The sequence below is a fragment of the Strix uralensis genome, chromosome 38 (genome assembly GCF_047716275.1).
Source record: "Strix uralensis isolate ZFMK-TIS-50842 chromosome 38, bStrUra1, whole genome shotgun sequence".
NCBI lineage: Eukaryota > Metazoa > Chordata > Aves > Strigiformes > Strigidae > Strix > Strix uralensis.
Window position 1 is genome coordinate 1,192,910 of NC_134009.1, and position 18,257 is coordinate 1,211,166.

At 61.7% G+C, this 18,257-nt stretch overlaps 1 protein-coding gene across 3 annotated transcripts; it reads right to left on the minus strand.

Moving 5' to 3' along the window:
• Positions 1–519: 519 nt before the first annotated feature.
• Positions 520–5,230, minus strand: LOC141937186 (zinc finger and SCAN domain-containing protein 26-like). 3 transcript variants are annotated; one of them, XM_074854716.1, is made up of 5 exons: positions 4,998–5,230; positions 3,492–4,046; positions 3,078–3,267; positions 2,512–2,599; positions 1,490–2,140 (listed from the first exon to the last, which is right to left on the minus strand). In XM_074854716.1, exons 2-5 carry the CDS (start codon positions 3,990–3,992, stop codon positions 1,636–1,638), a joined length of 1,284 nt encoding a protein of 427 aa, XP_074710817.1. In that variant the 5' UTR covers positions 3,993–4,046; positions 4,998–5,230; the 3' UTR covers positions 1,490–1,635. The 3 variants fall into 3 exon arrangements, with proteins under 3 accessions (XP_074710815.1, XP_074710816.1, XP_074710817.1); XM_074854714.1 differs by lacking the exon at positions 2,512–2,599 and having other exon boundaries at positions 520–2,140; positions 4,998–5,226; XM_074854715.1 differs by lacking the exons at positions 2,512–2,599; positions 4,998–5,230 and having other exon boundaries at positions 520–2,140; positions 3,492–4,142.
• Positions 5,231–18,257: the final 13,027 nt, after the last annotated feature.

Below are 18,257 nucleotides of genomic sequence, written 5' to 3' on the forward strand. Positions count from 1 at the left end.
GGGGGCTGGGAAGGGCAGAGACTTGGGGAGCCCCCAGACTGCGGGGGGGGTGCGTGTGTGCAGTGCACTGCAAAGCACCGCACCGCCCTGCACCCCCCCGCACCGCACTTACTGCAAGCGCTGCAGCGCGCAGGATGCGCCGGGTTGCAAACGCGCAGCGCGGCGCCACAGCGCAAACCCTGCGCGGCATTTTGCGCACCGCGCTGCGCCGCACGGCCAGCACGGGGCTGCGGGGAAGGGGGGAGGCAGCGTGCGGAGCGCTGCAACGCAAAACGCAAACGCGAGCGCAACGCGCGGTGCGAGGCTGCGCCCGGGGCGGGGCAGCGGCGCTGCGGGAACCGCCGCAGCTGCAGCGCGGCAGTCCCGGCGCGGCGCAGGGTGTCAGGCGCAGGCGCAACCCCCCCGCGGCGCGCAGCCGGCCCCGCGCCCCCCCTCCCCGGAGCTCCGCCCCGCGCCCGGCTGCAACCTCCCTTAACGCTTTCACCCCTCAAGAAAAAAAAACCCAAAGCAGCGCAGAGATGGGGGTAAAACCATCGTTACAGCAAAGGCGGGGCAAAAATCGCGGGGGTGAACTGGCCGGGGGAGGGAAGCAGAGGCGCGAAGCGCTGCCCGGGCCGCCCCGGCACCCGCGTCCAGCCCTGGGCCCCCGCGCCAGCGGCCGGTGAGGTAGGTCGGTCTCTGAAGTTTAAGGCCCGGCACACGGGGTGGGAGGGGACGGCGCTCACTGCTATGAATAAATACCAAAAAGGGGGGAAAAAAGGCAAATTGCAACTAGAGATGCTGGACTGGAGGGGAGGATGGGGCGTCCCAGCGGCGGGGTTGGGGTGAGGGGAGGTGGGTGTGCCCAGAGGAGATGGGTAAAGGACCAGGGAGCCACCAGGCTCTTGGGGGACACCAGCCATCGGTTCCTCTTCATCCCTGTCTGTGTTGCGTCTCCTCCGGGAGCAGGTGGCCACGTCCTGGCACCACCAGGCTCACGGGGACATCAATCATCAGCTCTTCATCCCCAGCTGTGTTACACCTCTGGGACGCAGCGTCCTGGACCCCCCAGGCTCGTGGGGGCCATCAGTCATCAGCTCGTCTTCATCCCCACCCATGTCGCATCCTTGGGACCAGTGAGCCAAGTCCTGGAGCCACTGGGCACGTGGGGGACATCAAGCACCAGCTCATCGACCCCCATCCACGTTGCATCTCCTCCGGGCAAACCAGTCCACCCACAGTGGCCGCATGGCACCGGCCGGCAAGGAAACCACCACCGGCCACCCAGGGCATCCGCCATCTCCACCCCACCCGCCCAGCCTCAACCATCCCCCCGTGGTGGCCACCCCTCACCACCTCCTCATCTTCCCCGTCACCAAACCCCATCACTTGTCCCTGGTGGCCGCCCGGGCGTGGATGCGCGTGTGCCGGGCCAGGGAGGACTTGTTGCTGAAACTCTTCCCGCAGTGGGGACAGGGAAAAGGTCTCTCGCCCGTGTGCGAGCGCTCGTGCACCGTCAGGTCCGCCAAGTACTTGAAGCTCTTGCCGCAGGCACTGCAGGGGTAGGGCCGCTCCTCTGTGTGGCTCCGCTGGTGCATGGTGAGGTTGGACTGTTGGCTGAAGCGTTTGCCGCAGGCGGCGCAGGGGTAGGGTCGCTCACCCGTGTGCGACCGTTGGTGCTTGTTGAGGTCCGATGGGTTGGTGAAGGTCTTGCCGCAGGAGCCGCAGGCGTAGGGACGCTCGCCCGTGTGGAGCCGTTGGTGGGTGGTGAGGGTGGAGAGGTGGCCAAAGCTCTTGCCGCAAGCCCCGCAGGCGTAGGGCTTCACTCCCGTGTGGGTTCGCTGGTGGGTCTTCAGGTGGGTCAACCGGCCGAAGCTCTTGCCGCACTCGCTGCAGGGGTATGGACGGTCCTTCCCCTGCGCCGACAGCTCCCGCTTCACCCAGGGCTTCTCCGGGCTCCTGGCATCCTCCACCGGTCCAGGTGGACCTTGGGTGAGGGGCTGTAGGAAGGTGGTGGGATCCTGTGGGATCTGTCGCCGGTGGTTCCCTCTCCGGGCAGGGGTCCCGGCTGTTGGGACACCCTGGAGGGTGCTGGGTGGGTGTGGGCGGTCTTGCCGTTGTAAAATGGACACCTCTGGGTCTCTGCTCGCTGTGGTGGGACCTGCGGGGGGAAGGAGAACACGCTTCATGGGTTGGTTCTCAACGGAAGACACCACCCTTCTCTGACCCCACTGCCCTTGATCTCCTCCAGCAATGGTGGAGATGGTCAAGCTCCCACCGTTGAGCAAAACCCCAAATCTGTCCCTGGGTGGCCATCGGGCCATGCCAGGAGAGGGAAGAAGTTGAAGCCACCCCAGTGGAGGAGCCTAGCCAGCTCAAGGAGCAAGAATGGCTGCAGGAGGACTCGGAGAGGAGCCCACCATCCTCCAGCGCCTGTTCCTGGTACACCACGACACCTTAAAGCAGTGCTTCCAGCAGCACCGGGAAGGAGAAGATGATGGTGGAGGAAAGGAACGAGATTTTGGGGCTCACGATTTCCAGAAGACAAACGGGGAGAACAAGAGCTCTCTACGGACGCTCCTGATCTTCACTCCAAGATCTCCATCCTTCTCCAACCTCTCTGCAACTCAGAACACGGCCATCTTCCAGCTTCCCACACTGGTGCGGACATCTCTGATAGGTCTCCTAGCACTTCTCCTCGCTTCCGTTTGGCTTTTGAGCCCAAGGAGACCTTTCTTCTCCCACCGCACAGGGCTCAAGATCACAGGTGGTGGCATCATCACAGAAGTCTCCATCTGGAGCCTTCCTGGGGTCACATCTTTCTCCTTCCTCAACACCCCAAGAGTTTTCCCAGCACCAGGACCTCATTTCCGACCCTTTTCCCCCTTCGCTCTCACACATCCTCCACCAAGAGCAACACAACCACCCCAAAAAAGAGCAATGACACCATGGGAACATCCGTGGGGAGGACCAGACCGGACCACACCCTTTGCAGGAGACACCCCACCACCCCTGAGCCCCACTCCCTCCCACAGCAGCTTCTTCGACCCTTTTTTTTTCGGTGGGAGGCGAAGGGTCTGCTTCCTTGAGCCCATTACCTGCTTCCTGCAGGCGCCGCTCCTCTTCCTCGGGGACAAACTTGACCTTGCCCCGGGCCACCTCCTCCCGCCAGTTGTCCCCGGAGGGGAGCTGGGACAACTCCGATGGGTGGCTTGGTGGGTCCCCAGCCACTTCGGGGTCCTCCACGTCCCCTGGGGCCACCTCCTCTACCTTCACGCGCACCGTCACCTGCGGGACCCAAGGAGCACCCAGGGGCTGCGGAGGGGAGTTGGGTGCCCAGGGACCCCCCCCCCAACCTCCTGCCTCTCCAGGGTCAGTTCTGGGGGTGTCCCATGGGAATGAGCTCGGAAGCAATGCTGGGGGAGGGGGGTTGTACCCGGTTTTGGGGTGGCAGGAGGGTGGCAGCTCCTTGCAAACCCCCGCCCGGGGCAGGAATCGGCCGCCGCTCTCACCTGCTGCTCCCAGACCCCGCCGGGATCCCCCTGTCCCAGCTGGAAGCTCTCAGCCAAGGCGACGGCCTGGGCGCAGGATTCGGGGTGTCGCACCCAGACCCAGCTCTGGATTTCCTCGGGGAGGATGCTGAGGAATTGCTCCAGCACCAGCAGCTCCATGATCTGCTCCTTGCTCCGCACCTCCGGCCGCAACCAGCCCTGCGACAGCTCCCGCAGCCGCCGACAAACGTCCCGCGGCCCCGCCGCCTCCTGGTACCGGAACTGCCGGAACCGCAACCGCCGCAGCTCGGTCCCGGCGCCGCCGCCGTGCAGCGCCGGCACCCGCCGCCGCGCCCGCTCCCCCCGCGGCCAGCGGCGCCGCTCGGCCACTCGCTCCGAGGACACGGCGGCCCCCGCCGCGTCCTCCTCCGGGCACGGCGAGGGGGGGCGAGGGGCCGCGGGACGCCGGCGGCCCCGCTCCGGCTGCAGCCGCCAACGGGGTCGCGTCGTCGGGGTCTCCATGTTGCTCCCTCGGGGCTGTTTGCGTCCCCCCAAATCTCCGGAGGTGGGTGGGCTCTGCGGGGGGGCAGCAGGGCACGGCTTTGCAGAGACGCCCCCACCGCTCCCGGAGAACCATACAATGTGCTCCCCCCAACCCTCAGCTTGCAACGACCCCCGAGGTTTTGCAGCGTGCCCCCCGCCCCCTTGCAAGAGCTCTGCCCCAGCCCCCCAGCTTTGCAAATCCCCCCCCCCAACATCCAACACCCCTACCCGCCCCCCCCCCCGAGCTTTCAAAGCCCCCAGGCTCTTGCAAAGCCCCCGGGTATAGCAACGTGTCTCCCCCCCCGAGGCGACTCCAAGTCTTGCAGAAGTCCCACAATCTTGTAATGCCACGTCCCCCCCGCGCCCCCCCAGCTTATTTCCCTCCCTCCCGGACTATGCAATATCGCCCCCCGAGGCCCAGCGTCCTTGCAGTATGCCCCCCGCGGCCCAGACCCCCCAGCTTTGCAAACTGCCCCCAGCACCACATAATACGCCCCCCCCCCCGGCCTTTGGAAAGGCCCCCAGGCCTTGCAATATGCCCCCCCCCCCCGCCCCTTGCAAAGCCCCGGGAAGCTCACAAAGACTCCCCCAGCCTTGCAACCCCCCCCCCCCCAAACCATGCAACACGGCCCCCCCCATCACCCAGTTTACAAAGCCCCCAGACCCTTGCAATACGCCCCCCCCGCCCCAAACCTTGCAAAGCCCCCTCCCTCAAGCCTTGCAAAAGCTCCCGGAACCCTGAAGCCCCCCCCTCCGCGGCCTTAACCCCCCCCCAGGCTCGTGCAAAGCCCCCCCACGGGCCTTGCCATGTGGCCCCCCCGCCACCCCTTCCCCTTTGCAGAAGCTCCGGGAGCTTTGCAACCGCCCCCCCCCGGACCATGCAAAGAAAGACCCCCCCCCCGCCTTGCAACCCGTCCCCCCCACCGTTGCAAAGACCCCCCCGGTTTTGCAAACCCCCCTCCCCGCCCCGCAGCCCCCCCGGACCTGGGGTCCCGGCGCCGCAGCCCCGCCGCTCCCCGCTCGCCGACACAAAGGGCCGGAGCGGCCGGGCCCGGCCCCGCCGCCCCCCCCACGGTCCCCCCCCCTTCCCCGTCCCCCCGCCCCCCCCGCGGTGGCCGTCGCCGCCGTCACTCAGCGCCGGGACCGGCCTTAACCCTCCGCATCCCGGCGGCGGCGGGGAAAGGGTTAACAGGGGGGGGAGGGGGGGGGGCTGAGCAGCTCCGTGCACCCCGAGGACCCCAAACTGCGCACCCCCTCCCTGTGCACCCCCCGCACCCCCAAACCCGCACCCCCAAACCCCGCACTCCCCCGCTGTGCACCCCTCGCACCCCCCCCTCACTGCACCCCCCTTGCCAACGCACCCCCGCCCTGTGCGCCCCATGGACACCCCCCCTTCTGCACCCCCCCGCGCACCCCCCATCCCAGTGCCCCCGCACACCCCCGGCCTCTCTCGGCCGCCGTATGGAGGGGGGGCAGCGAGGGAAACACCTGCATGGCGTCCCATTGGGCGAATCTGCTGTCAATCATGGCGAGACCCGCCCCCCCGCCGGAGCCGGGGAAGCCCTCCCCTGCGGCAGGGGGCGGGAGTGACAGCGCGGGCGGCCAATGGACGGGCGGGAAGGGGGCGAATGGGCGGGACCGGGGCGAGCAGGAGCCGCCTCTTCTGAGCGCTGGCGGGGGGCGGGGGAGGGGCTGTGCCCTGGGTGCGGCACGGGGGGGTGGGGGGTGCCCACCCCTGGGTGCTGCAGGAGGGTCCCTCCCCTCCCCACCCCCTGGGTGCCGCACGGGGGGTCCCTCCTCTTTTCTCACTTCTTTCCTTCTTTTCCCCCTATTCCTTCCTTCCTTCCTTCCTTCCTTCCTTCCTTCCTTCCTTCCTTCCTTCCTTCCTTCCTTCCTTCCTTCCTTCCTTCCTTCCTTCCTTCCTTCCTTCCTTCCTTCCTTCCTTCCTTCCTTCCTTCCTTCCCCCAGCATCCAGGCAGAAGGTCCAAGCTGGACCATCATCTCCCGGTGGCTGGACCATCGTCTCCCAGTGGTTGGACCATCTCCCTCGCAAGCCCAAGTGATCTTCCCCCCTTTTCCTCCTCACCTGTGCTCTCCTTCCAGGATCTACTGCTTCAGCAGCTACAGCTCCATGCCACCCAGCCCCAGGATCCCACCAGCTGTGATGGAGAGTTGCCAGTTTGCCAACTCTGTGATCCATTTTTGGGGGTGCCTGAGGGTCCTGGTGTACGCGGCAGACACCTTCACGCTGGCCATCCTCTTCTCCAACCCCTTGAAATACAGCATTTTCTACATGAAGGTTGCCATGGAGATCTCCCTGTACAAAGTCCACCTTGGCAACTTGGAGGACTTCTACGCCGGGATGTATAACAGTCAACCCGCCAACACTGACGAGGGCACCATGTTCCACCGAATTAAGCTCGGTGCCTGCCAGGAGGCTGCTGTGATCTCTGCTGGCGATGTGTGAGGAAAGGTAAGGAAAGGGGAAGGAGGGTGGGAGCCAATCTCACAATCTGAGGCTCAGAGGCAGACCAGGAGGTGATGCCTCCTGCCTTCATCTTGGAGGTGCACGCGGGAAGTGAGGGGACTCAGAGGAGCCAAACCTTGGCCGACAGAAAAGCCACTGTCGGTACGTCTGGCCAGACGCCACTTCAGCACCCTTCCTCACAAAACCAGACCAGAGGTGGAGAAGAGCAAGGGGAGACCTCTTCCACCGATCTAGAGCCCCAAGGAACATCACTCCGAGCAGGCCCAGTGCATGCAAGGCCTCAGCAAACGTCCCGGGGTGCTGGTGTGGGGCAGGGAGGTCTCCAGGCACAACAAATCCTGCCGAGACATTCCTCGCCAGCAGAGAAGCCCAAGGGGGTGGCCCGGGTGAGAGATGCGGCCACCGTCACCTGCCCCTCATCCACGCAGGGTGTCCACAGGGGCTTGGTGATCGAGATGCACTAATGTGGGTGCTGGCACTGCAGAGCCTCACGGGCTGTGCTGAAAACGCCCTCCGAAGCGGGCTGGGAAGGTGCAGCCTGTCTTCATCATCATCCAGTCCAGAACACGCCAGTGGGCTCATGGCCACGCCAAGCGCCGCTCCAGTGTCCAGCCCCCAGCCCTCTGCTCGCCCCCACCTCCTTTTGGCCCCTGGCTTGGAGATTTGCAGCTGCTGCTGCTGCTTCCAAGTCTGCTTCAAGAGCAGCTCTGCCCAGCAAAGCGTCACGGGGACACACATCTTTCGGAAGGAGCGGTTGGGTTGATGTTGGGGAGCGGGACGGAAATCTCATTTCTAAATATAAGAGCCGCTGCTGCGCGCACGAAGGAGTGGTCTGGCCAAGCAATAGTGTGGTCGACTTCTGAGCATGCAGAGCGTGCAGGAGGCGACTACCTCGCTGCTGAGAGAGCAGACGTGGGGAAGGGAGGGCTTTTTTTAGAGCAAGGTCACTCGAGGCCCAGCAGCTGCAGCAAGGAGCAGTGGCTGAGCTGAGCTGCGCTGGTGCTGAGCCCAGCTGAGCCCATCCTGTGCGGTGGGATCCACTGTCCTCTAAGGGGAGATCCCGAGAAGCCGGGCTCCTGAAGACCCCTTGCAAAGCCATGAGCATCCCCCTGCACTCACGTTTCTGCCAGTCCTTTCCAGCTCCCCTCGTTTGGAAGAGGGCTCCCAAGTTCCCATCTCTCTTCTCCTAGGCAGACTCTGCCCATGTGCAATGCACACGTTAGAGCCTGGTATATCACGGGCACCTGTGGTGGGTTTACAGATTGTCTCTACTCCTCCAGCATTGCTGCTGCTCATCTCCACAGGCCCAGAAGCCCCGTGCCAGCGGCCAGATCCTCCGTGCAGACAGACAGGCTGCTGCCATAGTCCTGCACCGCCCCTTGACCTGGCCACCATGCCGGCTCTCCAACAACTCCACCTGCAAAAAACCCTCTTGGAGATGCTGCTTCTCCACTGCTCTCCTAGTTCCCATGCTCTTAAGATAGAAAGTTGGGTCTTCCCAGAACCAGGAGCGCACCCCATGTGCAGGGTCAGAGGTGTAGCACTGGGCAGGAGAGGACCCATGGGGAAACTGGGTTGATGGGTGATCCCTGACGTGGCTCTCGCCAAGGAACGGAGGGCAGGAGAGGCTGCTTGCTGTGAGCCACACAGACCCCCTGAAAAATCAGACGTCAAGGCACACAGCCACCCTGCAGCAGTGGAACCAGCCGGGGCAGGCCCTGAGAAAAGCCCGAGATGATGAGCAGGGGTCAGCAGGGGACCACCAAGAGACTTTCAGGCTCCTCTTTGTGGGAAGGCACCTCCAGCCACACGCGGGTCGTTCCCAGGCACAGCAAACCCCGGAGCAGAAGCCTCTTCTGCCGCTCCCCAGCTGCTCAGAAAGCAGAGCCTGACAGCTCCGGCTGGCCAGGGGTGGGGAAGGTGCCGCAGGGTCCGGCCGTTTGGGCGCCCGTGACGGGTCTGCCCACCACTGCCTCAGTGCTGCTGGGTGAGTCGGAGAGGGGCATGTCTGCGGGACAGGGGTGGGGCTGCCAGGCTTCGGGGCATGGGGACTGGTTTTGGTGAGGGCTGGGGTACGATAAGGACAGTTTCCAGTCAGATGTGTTGCGTCCCATTCCAGGAAGGTCTGTGCACGGGCCTGCCTAACCTTCCTTTTTACGCCCAGAGTCCGAGCAGAAAACCCCTTGCGAGGTCAATAACCAGCTTGTAGACACCACCAGCCCCGTGTTCTCTCTCAGCAGACCCACACCCCGTATCACATCCCTGCATTACAACAGCAGAGGGGGGTGTACAGCTGCTTTCTTGCGGTTTGATTTTTCCTGCATTACTGCTCATGTTCTCTACTGAGCACCCAGAGAAATGGTCTGGTGGGACACGTGTGTGGGCAGATTTGTTTGAGCTGAGTGGTTCCCCATGAGTCCAGTGAAGCGAGACATGAGCTGGGGGGTCTGGGGTGATCCCAGCACAGGACAGTGACACTGACAAGGTCTGCATTTCTTTCTCACACAAGACAGTGCTCCCAACTTGGGAGGGTGATTGCTCATGAGCCCTTCCCAGCATCTCCTTCCTCCTGGACATGCCTTGTCCACGTTGTGACCCTCCTCTCTTCCAGGGCCAGCCGTGCCCCTCTGGGTCTGGATCCTGCGCTCTGGCCTTGCCCTGCTCCTCCTGGCATCCAACCTCCTCATCACCCTCATGCTGGAGAGATGGAGTCCCTGTGCCAGCGGGGCTGGAACGCCTGGAGACATCCCTGTCCCCTTCGCCCTCTGATGTCCTCAGTACACTGGGCTCCCCACTATCCCCGCTGCAGCCTCAGACAGCCATGTCAGGCTTGGAAAAGTGCCGAGCTGAGGGTGGCTGAGCCCACCGGCCCCTGGCCAGGTCCAAGGGTTGGCTGTGCCTGGCCCCTGCACCCCACACCCACCCATCTGTGGGGCAGGGACTCGGCTGAAACCCTCACCCAGCAGACAGGAGGGGGGGTGTCTGGCTGGGGGAGAGCTGGGGATGGGGTCTGAGCATCAGCACCTCCAACATGCACCCCAGGCTCAACCTTCCCCCCCGCAGAGTCTCAAACCTCCCACACTGACACCTCCCATCACTGTCCTGCGACCCAAGCGTTTTGGGAGAGGCTGACGTTGTTTGCTGGCCCCACGGGGAGCTGGGGATGCCCAGCGACCAGGCGCAGCCCAGGGCACCAGCGGCTGGGGCAGCTTCAGCCCCGACGATGCAAAGCAGGGTGGGGGACAAGGGGCAGGAGGGCTTTGCAGGGACGATGCTCTCCCAGGGACAGGCAAACACGGCTCGTGCTCCGGAGTCTGAGCGTACGGAAATGGAAGTGGGGGCTCTGCAGCTGCAGCGTCCACTGTGGGGGCTGGGGCAGGGCCCCCCTCGTCACAGCCTCTCGTTGTGGGAAAGGCTCTGCTGGCCACAGAAACGCAGCAGGACCCGTCCCAGGCGCGCTGCAAGCCACGGGCCAGGCAGCTCCTGAAGTGCCATCCCCAGCTCAGAGCAGAGCGACGCTTCAAGGACAGGGTGTTCCCGCAGCACCCCAGAAAATGCTGGGGCAGGTGGGCTGTGCCAGGCTGCGTCCTTCTGGCCCTGCCTTCCTCCTGCTGCTGCTCGGTGAGTCGGGGCATTTCTCTGCCTTGGCGCTCCGGACCGGAGGGCTGCCGAGCGGGGCAGGACAGGGGAGGATGGGGACAGGGCGAGCGGAGCAGCCGGGCAGCAATGAGGGGCAGAGCTGTTGTCATGAGGGCGGGAAGACGATTGCCTCCTCCAGCTACGGCACAGCTCTGAGCAAAGGGCACGTTTTCCCAACACCTCTAAGGGAGGTCAGGTCAAGCCTGAGACTTGGTAGATGCTGGAGTGCTTTAGGGAGCCGCCAGCATCCACCTGGAACCACAAACCCACCCAAAATGGGCTTGGGGTGGTGTCAAGCCAGGAGACGAAGGAGATGCAGGATGGAGCCACACGGGCGGGAAGGTGTTTGCCCAGCAAAGGGCTCGGCAGCGGGGATCAGGGCAGGGGCACGGCGGTGTGCGGGTCTCTGCCCCTCTAAACAAAACCCTCTCTGCCCCACGGTGCAGGTGCCACCATGACCACCCAGGACACCTGCAGCTCCCCAGGTGATGTGAGCAGAGCGATGGGGCAGATGAGGGAGGTGTGCGGGGGTTGATAATGGGCCGAGAGAGAGGGGGTTTGTTCCCCGTGTGTGGATGCTGGAGAGGAGACTCTTCCCTCCCACATCCAGGGGCATTTTGCAGCCCCAGCAACATTAACGCTGCTCGGGGCATCCCTGTGCCATCTCCCCAGGTGACCTCCCGGCTCCTGAGCTCGTCCTGAACACCTTTGGTGCTCGGGAAGGAGAACGGGTTTTGTTTCAATGCTCCATTGGCCTGCAGTCTCCCGCTACCCGAATCTTTTTCTGCAAGGATGGGGTGGAGAAGTACAGCCTGAAAGCCCTTCAGGGGAAACTGAGCCACAGCCTGGTGCTGAACGTCACCCTGGGGAACGCAGGGACATACGAGTGTGGGTACCAGCACAGGAACGAGAACAACTGGGTGAGGAGCTCTGCCCTCAGCGCTCCCCAGCACCTGGCTGTCAGAGGTGAGATGTGGCACTGGGGCGCAGGCAGGCACCACTCCGGGGCTCCACAGAACCCAGAGGAGTTCAGGGACCCTGCCGTGCCCCATGGCGTGTCCCCGGGCAGTTGGGATGCTGGAGGTCAGCGTGCAGTTCAGCCCAGCCTTTGCCACGGGGGCAACTCCTGCCAGGCACGGGAGGGCTTCCTGCTCCTCTGCTGACCCCAGCATCATGGAGAGGGGAGCGTGGTGGTGCCAGATCTAATCCAGAGCCAGAGCCGTGCAACACCTGCATTTATTTATCACAATGCTTGGGATATGGTGGATTGGGGGGGTCCCAGCAGTTGCTCAGTTGTGCAGTACCTGGGGGAGATGGAGACTCTCACCCTGTCCCTTTCTCCTCCCAGGCAGTGGGTCCAGCTCCCAGGCAGGGCCATCGACCACGGGTGAGTGATGAGCAATTCCCTCCCTACACACCCAGTGACCCCAGTGTCGGGCTGAGGGATGCTGGGCTGCTGACAGCAGGACACGGGGATATTCATCAAACAGGATCTATCTTGGCTCTAAGGGCATGTCCTGCTCTCTGCTTGCACTCTCCATGACGTCTCCTCTTCCCCAACACCTTCTGTCCCCCCCAGATCCCTCCTCTTCAGGCATCGTGCTGGGAGTGGTCACCGGCTCCCTCCTCCTGCTGGCTGCAGTCAGCTACTGTGTCGTGAAAAAAGGTGAGGGATTTGGGGAAATCGAGGGTAAACTTCAAGGCCAAAATTGCACCCTGATGCAGGGCTGCTGCTCTCTGACCCTTCCTTGTTTTGGATGGTCTGCCCGTACCCCCTGTTTCCTGGAAGCTGTGTCTCTCAGGCCTTCCCTTTATCACCTGGGGGGAGAAAAGGTGCTGAGATTGACAAGAGCTTTCCTCAGTGGTGATTGTGCTTGGATGCCAGAGTGGGGAGGCAGAGCCCAAATGCATCCCTGCCCCAGGCAGGCATTTGCTCCCAGCCCTCTGGGCACAAGGAGGGAGTCTCCGAGCTGGCCTGAGTGGAGCAAACATGGCTCCTCCTCGACGCTTGGGCTGTCCACAGCTGCTGAGAGCTTGGGAGAAGCCACTCGGGGAAGCAGGATGCACAGATGCGTAGGCTGGGCTGGGAAAGTCCCTCCCTGAGTGAGGTGTGGAGGTCCAGCCCAGTGCCTGCAATGCCGGGGCTGTGCAGTAACTGGCCCCCCACCTCTCCCCTTCTTTCCCTTGCAGCGGCCTGCAGAGAGAGATGCCAGAGGTGAGCAGCAAACCCTGATGGCTGCGGGGCTGCAGGGTGATGGAGACGGGGGCATCCCAGGCACCCAGTGTCTGTGGGTGTCTTCCCCCGGGTGGAGGAAGGGAGGAGCAGGGCTTGCCCTGAGCTTGGTTCCAACCAAGGACCTGATGCATCCTCCATGGCAGTGACCCAGCTGGCCCCATCACAGCCTGGGCACAGACCCCAAAACCCTTTCCCCCTCCTCTCCAGGCAGCAGCAACTTCCCAGCCAAGAGCCAGAAGTGACCAACTACACCGAGATACAGTGTGAGTACCACCTCTCCCCTCCGCGTGAGCCACGGGCTCCTCTGTCTGCGGGGGGCCCCTGCTCCTCCGCTGGCTGCCCTCCGGCCCTGCCAGCAGCCCTGCACCCATCGACCGGCCGTGCCGCCCTCTCCACAGCTGCACAGAGTTGCAGGGAAACACCCCAAACCCCCTTTCCCACTCTCCGTCCCCTCCCCTCGTTGCAGGACCTTTCCCAAATCCACGTGCAGTCCCACCGGGTTATGCAAAACATCTGCCCGTTGATCAAGGGCGGATTTCTGGCTGTGCTGTGCCCCGCTCCTTCCTTGCACGCACAGACCAGCTTCTGCTGCAGAAGGAAGGTGACAGCAGCCCAAACCCATCTCCTGGGAAGGTCCGTCCCTGCACTCGGACCCCGGGCTGCAGTCCAGCCCCCCGGGACTGGTGCTTTTTCCTCTCTACGTTTTCCCTTTGCCATGATTTCTGCTTCAAAGCAGAGTGCAGCAGCTGAGGGTGTGGGTCCGTTCATGGGCGACGGCAGAACCTCCCCTTGCTAACTCTGCAACCGCAGGCTGCAGGGAAGGGGCGTGCTGTGGGTGGGGAAGGGGGATCTCTCCCCACCGTCCGTCTCCATCGGTCTATTTGCAGGGTGACTTTGGTTTTCCACGCAGGCACCGAGCGGCAGATAAGAGTCTGCTGGTTGGGCAAAGAGGGAAAATGCCGTGGGTTGGGGGAAACGCAGCCAAACCCCAGTGCCCCTGCACCCACAGATGGAAGGGCAGCTTGCTCTGCTGCCGAGAGCGGGGTGAAATTAGGGGGGAAACAGGACAGGGGATTCAGTCCTGACCCCAGGGGATCTGCCGTTCAAAGGCAGGGTGGGTCACATCCCTCCCCAGAACGGGAAGCAAGGGCTAACAGTGCGGTTTTGCCCCCACCAGACTCCACCATTGCCCACGTTGGATGTAACAGGGTGAGTCATGGCAGAGAGTGGGGCCCCCATGGGTGGGGTGGGCAGGGCGGGGTCTGCACTGGTGGCTTGGGCTGGAGAGTCCCACGGGGCCGTTCCCACCACGAACTCACGGGATGCACTCAGGGAAAAACACATTTACTTCTGTGTCCACCTGCCCATGTCTCGCCTCCCCTGATGGCCCTTTCTGCTTGAAGAGAGCAACACTTCTCCAACAAGAAGATATTTTTCCCATCAAGTAAATTTTTATTTTCTCTTGGTATCTTCTGCAAACACTTTCCCTGGAAGAATGGTTCATGGCTAAATGCCTGATGTAAAATTTGGGGGCTTTTCAAGCGGAGAAAAAAACCCGAAACCCTAATCTGTGGGAAAGCAACACCAAAGAAACAAGGGGCCACTGAGAAACACAGTACTACCCCAAATCTGTTATTAGTTTTGCTGCCTTGTTAACCCAGTCTGGTGAGCCACAGGGCACAGCTCCCTCCAGCGCTCCTGCAGCCCAGGGCCAGAGGCTAGCGCAGGGCCTGTAGCCAGCGAATGAAATAACATGGTTTAATTTTCCCTCGAAAGCCTCGTGTGCAAGAGACGAACATCACCACAGCGTACGCCATGGTGAACCACGCGCGCAGCCAGCCCAGATAGTGCTCCAGCATGGCGAGGGCACAGGGGGAATTGTCCGCGCTGGCCTTTTCTCTCTGGCAGAGAGCTCCTGCGCCAGCGAAGTGGGGCTGGTGTGTCCACATTGGGCTTACTCAGGGTTTGCTGTCACGGGGAGGGGCTGTGCTGGGAGCCCTGGGGATGCTCCCCCAGCTCCTCAGCAGACCATGTTCGCCGCCTTTCCCCTCCCAATCCCATCTGCACCCACCAGGCAGATCACGTTTTCCAGGCACCCTCGCAGGCTCCCGTCACCAGGAACCTGCTGTGTGCCAACCCCTTCGCTCGTCTTCACCAGTTCTTGCTGGGGAATTGCCAGCGCTTGGCTTGGGAGGGCAACACCCACCCACAAGCCCTGTCCATGCCAACAGGGCCACACCCCGCCCTTCCACCACACCCAGCCCTTTCCACACACATCAGACTTGTATCCTGGATGACTTGAACCAAAAGTCTATGAATGACTTGCACATGTATTTACAATGTATGGTCTATAAAGACATATAAAATATATTACAAATTTTGTAAATGTATACGTGAACACCTCAAGTGAAGACTTCTCCATCCCACTGCGTAAAATAAACTGCGTGGCACAAGCACGGGCGAGCTCTGACATCAACCCAGACAGAAGCTCATACGGACATACGGGTACACCGGTACAGAGGCGCTGATGTGCTCGCACCTCTCTGTTAATAGCTACGTGTGATGATGATCTGCTTTCGCTCAAATGAAGAATAAACGCCTATGGATTTCTATCACTGACTGCACCTCTGTCTTAGACATCCCTTCAGGAATGGGACTGAGCTGCCCAGAGACGGCCCTAGAGATAGAGAGGGTTGGCCGTAGAGGATTGAAGAGACTGTAGAGGGACACGGGGGTAGGAAGGGGAACTGCCTCTTCCCTGAGCTCAGCTGAGACATCTACCAGACCCTAAAAGCTTCATGTTCCCACTCCGCTGCTGCCTCTCTTTTCTCATCTTGGCTCTGCTTTCCTTCCCAAACCTAAATCCCAACCAAAAGTCATTTGTTGCCCTTACCGTACCCAAAACCAATCATGCCATTGGAGTGTTAAAATACCATGCAAGGGTCACCTGTGTTCTGGCATCGAAATTATCACCAGTTGGTAGCTACAGGTTTGCATTAATATTGAGGATTTAGCTAAGAAGAGCTTTGCAGCTTTCCAAGCCAGCTGGGTTTTGATGTCCCTGTGTGAGCCCTGTGCACCAGGTTTCAGTGACAACCCCTGGAGCCAGACAGTGGCTCTTGGGGGCATTTCACTCAACACCTCTCCTCACACAAGGAAACAGCAGCTCCTTTGGCATGTATCTTCATGCTTTTCTTTACAGCTGGCAGATCTTCCATGCTTTCCCCATTTGTCTCTGCATCTCTGCGTTCCCTGCCTGCACAAGAAGATCTTCACAAAGCTGGGAGCAGGTGTTTTAGTGCAGAAGGGTCTGGGGGTCTTTTGAGGTCTCTCCAAGCAAATATTTCATCCAGAAGAGTTAAAGCCCCAACTGGGTGGGGAATGTGAGAATTGCAACACAAGAAGGAACCATCCAGAGCTCCTCCAGGAATGTCCAGCAAACGCCCACAGATCCTTGCAGAGGAGAGAGAGAGAGCAAGGAAGGATCCACGTGAACGCACTGTCTTCTCTTGGGTAACTCAGAAGACAGTGGCATCACCTCTGGCTTTCTCATAAGATGGTGTACAGTGAAGCTCAGAGCACTTTGGCATGGAGATCTTCAAAACAGAAGAGGCAGCAGCCTCACCCTCCTGGGGCCCATCATGGCCGCAGACCCTTGGGCTGGGCTGGCACCTTGCAAGGAGGGCAATGACAGCCACAGCAGAGCTGTGGGAAAATCCCTGCACCATGGGGTTTTGGCCTTTTCCTCCCCTAAATCTGCACGTCTTGGAGCCAAGAAGAACTTGTACAGCCTGAAAGTCTCATCAAGAGCTGAACTCACCTCGACTCTGCCCAGTCCGACTCTGTTGACATCTGGAGGGAGAACCTGAGGTAGTGTCCAACAACCAGCAGGATGCTGGAGACAGCCAAAAACAGGTTTGGAAGGGAGGAGCCCCGGGTTTCCAGAGTAGATATCAGGATTGGATTGGGAATATTTAGTGAGGATAGAATTTATTGACATTTAAATAATTGAGAATATAAAGAATATTTATTTCTATATTGTATGCAAGGACTCCGAAAGAGAAGGACATCATGCCCAGTGCTGAGAGGGGAAGGGTGGGTGGAGGATTGTCACAGTAACTCTTGCTGTCAGCAGAAGATTCCTTAGAACTACCAGCATCCCCAAGCTGGGTGGAGAGAGCAGGGGAAAGGCGTTGAGGGTGTGTGGGCTCAGCCACAGCAGTGGGGCCTTTGGGGTCATTCCCATGGATGATACTTTCTGCATGACCAGGCGCAGCCCAGGGCACCAGCGGCTGGGGCAGCTCCAGCCCCGACGATGCAAAGCAGGGTGGGGGACAAGGGGCAGGAGGGCTTTGCAGGGACGATGCTCCCCCAGGGACAGGCAAACACGGCTCGTGCTCTGGAGTCTGAGCGTACGGAAACGGAAGTGGGGGCTCTGCAGCTGCAGCGTCCACTGTGGGGGCTGGGGCAGGGCCCCCCTCGTCACAGCCTCTCGTTGTGGGAAAGGCTCTGCTGGCCACAGAAACGCAGCAGGACCCGTCCCAGGCGCGCTGCAAGCCACGGGCCAGGCAGCTCCTGAGCAGAGCGACGCTTCAAGGACAGGGTGTTCCCGCAGCACCCCAGAAAATGCTGGGGCAGGTGGGCTGTGCCAGGCTGCGTCCTTCTGGCCCTGCCTTCCTCCTGCTGCTGCTCGGTGAGTCGGGGCATTTCTCTGCCTTGGCGCTCCGGACCGGAGGGCTGCCGAGCGGGGCAGGACAGGGGAGGATGGGGACAGGGCGAGCGGAGCAGCCGGGCAGCAATGAGGGGCAGAGCTGTTGTCATGAGGGCGGGAAGACGATTGCCTCCTCCAGCTACGGCACAGCTCTGAGCAAAGGGCACGTTTTCCCAACACCTCTAAGGGAGGTCAGGTCAAGCCTGAGACTTGGTAGATGCTGGAGTGCTTTAGGGAGCCGCCAGCATCCACCTGGAACCACAAACCCACCCAAAATGGGCTTGGGGTGGTGTCAAGCCAGGAGACGAAGGAGATGCAGGATGGAGCCACACGGGCGGGAAGGTGTTTGCCCAGCAAAGGGCTCGGCAGCGGGGATCAGGGCAGGGGCACGGCGGTGTGCGGGTCTCTGCCCCTCTAAACAAAACCCTCTCTGCCCCACGGTGCAGGTGCCACCATGACCACCCAGGACACCTGCAGCTCCCCAGGTGATGTGAGCAGAGCGATGGGGCAGATGAGGGAGGTGTGCGGGGGTTGATAATGGGCCGAGAGAGAGGGGGTTTGTTCCTCGTGTGTGGATGCTGGAGAGGAGACTCTTCCCTCCCACATCCAGGGGCATTTTGCAGCCCCAGCAACATTAACGCTGCTCGGGGCATCCCTGTGCCATCTCCCCAGGTGACCTCCCGGCTCCTGAGCTCGTCCTGAACACCTTTGGTGCTCGGGAAGGAGAACGGGTTTTGTTTCAATGCTCCATTGGCCTGCAGTCTCCCGCTACCCGAATCTTTTTCTGCAAGGATGGGGTGGAGAAGTACAGCCTGAAAGCCCTTCAGGGGAAACTGAGCCACAGCCTGGTGCTGAACGTCACCCTGGGGAACGCAGGGACATACGAGTGTGGGTACCAGCACAGGAACGAGAGCAACTGGGTGAGGAGCTCTGCCCTCAGCGCTCCCCAGCACCTGGCTGTCAGAGGTGAGATGTGGCACAACGGTGTGGGCCAAAGGGACAGGGCACTTGTCACCACGTGGCTCTTCTGAGGATGGAGCTGTGTGCTGGGGCACGCAGGGCAGGGCGTCCTTAACCCGGCTGAGTGTCTCGTCTCCACTGAGGGATGCTGTACAGAGAGATCCCCTGCCAAAGGTTCCCCCTCCCTCTCCAGCACTCACCTCCGATGCT

Coding starts and splice junctions, on each gene's coding strand:
- LOC141937186 (XM_074854714.1), bottom strand. CDS start 3,992: ATGGAGACCCCGACGACGCGACCCCGTTGGCGGCTGCAGCCGGAGCGG. Junction 3,268..3,491: donor GCGGGGTCTGGGAGCAGCAG/GTGAGAGCGGCG, acceptor TGGGTCCCGCAG/GTGACGGTGCGCGTGAAGGT. Junction 2,141..3,077: donor GCGGCGCCTGCAGGAAGCAG/GTAATGGGCTCA, acceptor TTCCCCCCGCAG/GTCCCACCACAGCGAGCAGA.